The sequence below is a fragment of the Plectropomus leopardus genome, chromosome 16, assembly GCF_008729295.1.
Source record: "Plectropomus leopardus isolate mb chromosome 16, YSFRI_Pleo_2.0, whole genome shotgun sequence".
NCBI lineage: Eukaryota > Metazoa > Chordata > Actinopteri > Perciformes > Serranidae > Plectropomus > Plectropomus leopardus.
Window position 1 is genome coordinate 31,186,411 of NC_056478.1, and position 6,885 is coordinate 31,193,295.

Genomic DNA, 6,885 nt, shown 5'->3' on the forward strand with positions numbered 1-6,885 from the left:
TCCAGACCAACTACCCCCCTCATGGCAGTAGTACTTCCTGATGGCAGCACCCCCCCCCCAGGAGGGCAATGCACCATGCCACACTGCACAAAGGGTTTAGGAATGGACCAAGGAATGTGACAAAGAGCTAAAGGTGTTGACCTGGCCTCCAAGTATCTGTGGGATGTCCCAATACTCCAGAAGTACCCCTGATACACAATGGAACATCCTTGGATCAGACTTAGCTCTGAGTGACAAGGCATGGACGCAGTCCTCTGGGGTTTCCTGTGGTGCATAGGCAGCCAATCCATTGAGTCCTGTTGATTACGAGGTTGGGTACAAACACGTCCCACCAATTCTCAGTCAGATTGGGATCTGGGTAGTTTAGAAGCCAGGTTGATACGCAAGGTCTTTGTCACATTCCTCAGTCTATTCTTGAGGTATGGCACATTGGTCTGCCAGAGTGCGACTACCATTTGGAAGTGCTGTTGCCATGGGGGGGGGGGGGGGGGGTACTCAGAGTGCGTCAGGTAGGATACACATGAATTCCTGGACCCAAGGTTTCCCAGCAGAACACTGCACTGTAACGGGATGATCAATGTTATCCACTTCATCTGTCAATGGTTTTAATGTTTTGGCTGATCAGTAGGAGTCAGAGTTTGGCTTGAATTGGAGTTTTGACAAAACTTTTTTTAAAATTTAATTTAATAGCCAAACTTTCTTCCTGTCACTTTCTACTCTTAGGCACATGGCTAAAACGACACCACGCCTTCCTGTGCCTGGCCTTTGTCTGGGTGTATGCAGCCTTCTGGGCGACCATGCCTCTGATCGGCTGGGGAAACTACGCCCCGGAGCCCTTTGGGACCTCCTGCACATTGGACTGGTGGCTGGCACAGGCCTCTGTGTCTGGCCAGAGCTTTGTCATGGCCATCCTGTTCTTCTGTCTCATCCTCCCGACAGGCATCATCGTCTTTTCATATGTCATGATTATCTTCAAGGTCAAGTCCTCTGCAAAGGAGATTTCAAACTTTGATGCTCGCATTAGAAACAGCCACAGCCTTGAGATGAAACTCACAAAGGTGTGCGAGAGTTTAGGGGAAAGTTTAAGAAATAAAGTAAAGAAAAGAGGACATTCCAGTATTGTTCATAGAGGTACTGTGTTGGGGACACATGAGTAATCTGAATATTTCTTTGTATCCTCACCCAGGTGGCAATGCTGATCTGTGCAGGCTTCTTGATAGCCTGGATCCCTTATGCAGTGGTGTCAGTGGTGTCAGCGTTTGGTGAGCCAGACTCGGTGCCCATCCCTGTGTCTGTCATTCCCACGCTACTGGCTAAGTCCGCAGCCATGTACAACCCCATCATCTACCAGGTGGTGGACCTGAAAAATTCCTGCACAAAATCCTCCTGCTTTAAGGTCCTGAAGAAACGCAGGCATTGTAGAAAGTCAAGGTAAAACAGACTGTGTTATCTTTATTTATTCCTTTGAAATGGCCGATCAAGCACAGTTTAAGGTAGCAGTTCCGGTCATGCTTTATAATCAAAAGCCCATTCACTGGTTGTGAATCAATTATGAAAAACTGCAAATGTGATTGTCTCAAATTGAATTAGCATGTATAAAAACCCTTATTAATCTTCATTCTGAAGAACAAGAAAAATAAAACTCGAGACTTAGTTGTTCTTTGTTAAATTAGTTGGATATATATATATTTAATTACAGCACAAATCAGATCTGATAAGCTCATCGTACATTTGTGCATGAACAGAGACACACCAAAGGCTTAATGTTTAAACAAAAGTCCTGCATCAATAGTAGGTAACGTACAAGGAGTAAATTATATAATGCTTATTTGATATTTACTTACTTATTTGGCATAAGTAAATTCAGTACGGTTTCCTCTTGTTCAATGATCCTGTCAAGTGACACAAAGGGTAAGATAAAGGAAAAAAAAAAGATTGTTCTTTACTAACCTTCTGTCCATGTAATGAATCCTATTGACAATACCAGGTTCATGTGGAAAAGCTTGTCTCTTGTCGTTCCTACTTATCCTACTGGTAAGTAACGTACCAGGAGTAATTTAATTACTACTTATATGACATGTACTTACTTATCTGACATTTACTCGGGTTAATTATTCAGCTCAGTACAGCTTTCTCTTGTTTTTTGATCCAGTCAAGGGTAAGATACAGAAAAAGAAAAATACTCACCTAGTGTACATCTCTACTGGGATCCTGCCGACAATGCCAGATTCATGTGGAAAAACTTTTTCTCTCATCGTTCCTTATTTTGATGAATGATAAAATAAATGTGACGAGCTTCAGTCGATCTTACTTAAATATACTGTTATGGTTGAAGAAAGAAATAAAGAAAAAGCATGACTTATATAGTGAGTGCTGCTGTGTAGATTGTCAGGAAAACCCCGTTCTTACGAAACACATTTATCTTTAACATGAGAACATACAGGACGTTCTGGAAATACACAGGATATTTGAGCCACACACACACAACCATTAGAAATCTTTGCCAAATCATGGTCTGCCTCCAAAGATAAGCACTTCCTAGATTTCCTTGACCTCCTGTTTTTGTGACTTCCATTTTATCTGAATCTAGAAGAAAACATTGAACACTCAGATGCTCTGTTTGGCACGCCATTTTCAATAAATGAAAATATGATTAGCAGGGTACTAAGAATAATCAAAATACATTATATACAAGTTTAATTACAATACAAATTAGATTAGAAGAGCTCTTGGTTCAGCATGTGTGCGTGAACAGAGACATGCTAAAAACTGAAAAAGTGTTGTTAACACAACACACCTGCATTAGCAGTAGGTTACGTACCAGGAGTATGTCCTCCTAATGTTTATTTGACATTTACTTACGACAAATATGCAATTCAGTGCAGATTTCTCTTGTTCTATGAATCTGTCAAGTTACTCATCTATTGTCCGTCTGTATCAGGAGCCCGCCAACAAAGCCAAAATCATGTAGAAAAGCTTTATTCTCTCTTCTTCATTTTGATGAATAATAAAACAAACTCAACAGGCCAAAGTTAATGTTATTTAAATATTTAACTTTAATTACAACACTATAGGATCTGAGAGGCTCTTGGTACAGCCATTGTGCATGGACTGAGACATACCAAATGACTCAACAGAGCAATCATCCGGCCTCATACAGTGTACCTCCAACATCATAAAGAGCCTTGTGTAATCACGCAACCTTAGTGGAATCAGAGCAATGTTGCATAACCTTTGGTTCAATGTTTACCATTGTAGTCTGAACATCAACAAGGTCTTCATCTTAGCTCACCAGATATCAGAGCTTTGTTCCAGGGCCTGCATGCAGACAGTGAAGGAATGTGGGGCCATTTAAAATACCAAATCATAATCAACAAAGACAAAAGATTCAACACAGTTTTGGCCTTATGTAAACAGAAACAACAAATGCAACAATGTCTGCAGTATGAACCTACACTCATCTATCCTGCAGTGGTTACTATAAAGTGAGACATCATTTAGAGCTTTCAATTTGACAATGCAATTCAGCTTTCATTCTCAAGGTCATCTGACAGTGAGGGCTGTCGTAGCCCTCAAATAGAGACATTTGCTTTGCTTGTAACTCTGCTGTAGACTCGAGCAACTTGCTGTTGGCTGCAATTGTAAATATTCATATCAAAGTTCTTTTTACTTAAATACTACAAAAAATTCCCCTGATCTCAATTTCACTGACTTGAAGTGAATTCGATGCAGTGCAGCTTTTGAGTTCAATGTTTTTTTGCCGTAAATATAGTTTAATTCAAAAAGAACCGAATAACAGGTGATAGACTTCTTGTTAACCTTCCATCCCTTTCCATCCCCCCCGGGCCTGGAACCACATGTTGTTCTATCCAGACCCAAACCTACAACTAATGAATTAATGAGAATTATTCAATTTGTGACAGAGCATTTCTGCTTTATATGACCAAGAAACTCAGAGACCAGTTGTAAGTGTTAAATCATCTCATGTGATGCTAATCAGCTGATCAAATCTGCACTTGAATGAATATTTTACACACAAAGGGACGAGACAAGAGATATTCTAAAGAGAGAAAAGTAGATAGAAAAAACTTAAGGAGAGAGAAACAGAAATCTTATAATAAAAAATAGAAAGACTTATATATTAATTCTTCCCACATGCAGTTCAATAGCATGTCAATCTCCTGAGGGGACCTGATTTGTTCCACCCGTCCCTCTTTAGTTCTGCTGTCACCTGTCCCTCATTAACAACCTCCTACTCTTGTGTATTTTAATGTGCCACTGCATAGGAAGGTTACTTTTACAACACATTACACTGCAGTACACACACTGCACTCTTGGAAATCTCCACCATGGAATCTGAAGGAACAAGCACACACATCTGCAGCCAATGGGAGCGCCCTCTCACTGAAATGACCCGTGGTTTAGGATGTGTCTTGAATTTTAGAACAATTGTAAGATTTCAGGATGTTTTCAAGATTTTAGGACATTTCTAGGATTTTTTCTTGGATTTTAGGACATTTCTAGGAATGGAGGCCACTTGTAGGATTTTAAGTTGTTTCTGGGATTTTTGGACATTTCTAGGATTTTAGAACATCTCTAGGATTTAAAGACATGTTTAGGGTTTCAGGAAATTTCTGGAATTTTGAGACATTTCTAAGATTTTAGGACACTGGGGGTTAGCTAAGGCCTCTATCAGGGTGTGGCAGATTCTTCACTGGCATTTGTTTTTTGTTTTCTTTGGATAACCAAGCTCTATTTTGATGCTATTTGATGCACTCTGGCACCTTCTGTATACTAAATGTACAATAACAGCCTTCGGTGTGAATCACTTTATGTGTATTGTGAATAAGAAAATGTTTAGGGAGGGGGGGGACTGCTATTGGAGGCCTGATTTGGCCGGTGGGCCATATGTTGAGTATCATTGGCCAAGATTTTCTAAAGCATGACAAAAGTGGCACACACAGCCTGCACATAGGAGGGGCAGAAGTCTGTTTTTTTTCTCTGACCACTTGAATTAGAACATGTTCAAGGGTTTTTATGGGATGATTGCTCAATGATGCCAAAGTGAAACTGCCTAATCAAATAATGTTGTAAGATAATTACCAAAATGTGTAGTAAAGAATATTTACATGATTTTTAGTGCAAAAGCATCTTAGTGATGTCCTTGTGTGCTTTTGTTTTTCTGTCTCTGCAGGTTCTATACCATCTCAGGCTCATTAAAGGACACTCCAGCAGCCAAAGAAGCTCACATGGAGATGTGAGGCAGACACTTTAGACTTTGTGACCCTCTTATCTTATCTGCTTTGGACAGTTTGCCTTGTTCCCTGCCCTTAGTGCCCTACACCTTTCCAATCACACGCTGCCTGTCTCCTGCTGTGACGCCAGCTCACCTTTGTTGCCGGTGGTTCCTGAGTCCTGCTGCTTTTTTTTACACCCACGCTGGATCTCCGTATGGTTCCCACAGCTCCCCACCTCCTCTTTCCCACAAGGTTTTCCTCAATCTGTGGAGTTGGGTTGTCTTTACGATGGACACAGCGTGACGTCTCCTGTGAGCATCTTGACTTTGTGTTTTTGGATTACAGGCACATCTGTTGATGCTTTGGGAAAAGAACACCTCATGTTTCTGTCTGACTTATTACAGGGTTGTTGTCTATAGCTATGACATATTGTGAATCCAAATATTACAAAAGCCTGAAAATTCTTCACAGATTTCAAATGTCATATATATATTTTTAACAATGTTTCTAAACCCTGAATTGCAGATTAAAGCCAAAAATTCAATGTGACGTGTGCCATGTCAAATCAGGTTTGGTTGTAACCGTCCAGCTTAAAGTTATATTTTTATTGTTTGTACAAGCTGCTGTTTTGAATTCCCAAAGCTGTGGCTAGATATATCTTTAAAAAAATCACACCTGCTTATTTTCTTCAGCTGTTAAACTGCACACAAGAAGACCTTATGTGATTCAAACCAGTGAAATCAAGACATTGCATTAATATGCAGAGGGGAGGAGTGCACTTTCATTGCCTCCTTCCTGCGTCATTGAAAGAAATCAAAACAATTTTCTTAGCAATTCTGTTTTTACATCCCGGTAAAACCATAATTACCAACAACAGGCCCATCCTCACCTTGGAGCAACCTGGCTTGAGATGCTCCCCACTCGCCGTGTTCATGTAGCATTTGGTGCACACATTAGAAATTCACTCTACTTTCTTTCAAATGAGTGAAGCTAATGCTTCTTGGATGGTCAAAATGTGATCATGACACATATATTGATGTGTGACCCAGCCTGGATGTATTTCATTTACATTAGAAGTCAAGTGTCCAGAATACAGAATTGTCTGGAATAAAGTGGGTCTACATTATTTAAAATTAGCACCCACCACCTGCCAAATGCGGTCTAATTGCCACTTTAGCAGACAGATAAAAGAAAACAACAGTTAAAGTTTACCAAATTCTAACATATGTCAATTTTGTCTGAAGGAATTGCTCTGCATTTAGTGAGTATGTGACGGTTGAGAAAGACAAAGAGTGACAGTGGATGAGCAGTTAAGCTGTCGTGTGGTCGTAAATGTACAGTGGAGGTTTCCGTTTGTCCACTGCAGCTCCTCAAGGCCCAAGTACAGTTCCTGTGCCTTGCTTCCCAATGTAGGCATGCACATTAATGTATGTGCATGTGTTTGTACAGTACCCTCCTATCCCCTAAAAATAGGATTCCCCCAAAAGCATGGGTAATTTGAACACTGGCCATTACCGGTGGTGGAAGAAGTACTCAAACTCTTTTACCTAAAAGTTGTAATGCTGTAGTGGAAAAGTACTCCCCTCCAAATTAGAGGAAGCAGTCCTGCATTCAAAATCTTACTGAGGTAAAACCACCACTACTAATA

At 40.4% G+C, this 6,885-nt stretch overlaps 1 protein-coding gene across 1 annotated transcript in view; it reads left to right on the forward strand.

The window, feature by feature from the left end:
* Nucleotides 1–5,764, forward strand: part of opn5 (opsin 5) — a 51,758-nt gene extending 45,994 nt beyond the window's left edge. Inside the window, exons 5-7 of the mRNA XM_042503853.1 lie at nt 724–1,058; nt 1,187–1,431; nt 5,195–5,764. Coding sequence (XP_042359787.1) covers nt 724–1,058; nt 1,187–1,431; nt 5,195–5,261 — 647 coding nt within the window. The 3' untranslated portion in view covers nt 5,262–5,764. The remainder of the gene's footprint in view (nt 1–723; nt 1,059–1,186; nt 1,432–5,194) is intronic.
* Nucleotides 5,765–6,885: the final 1,121 nt, after the last annotated feature.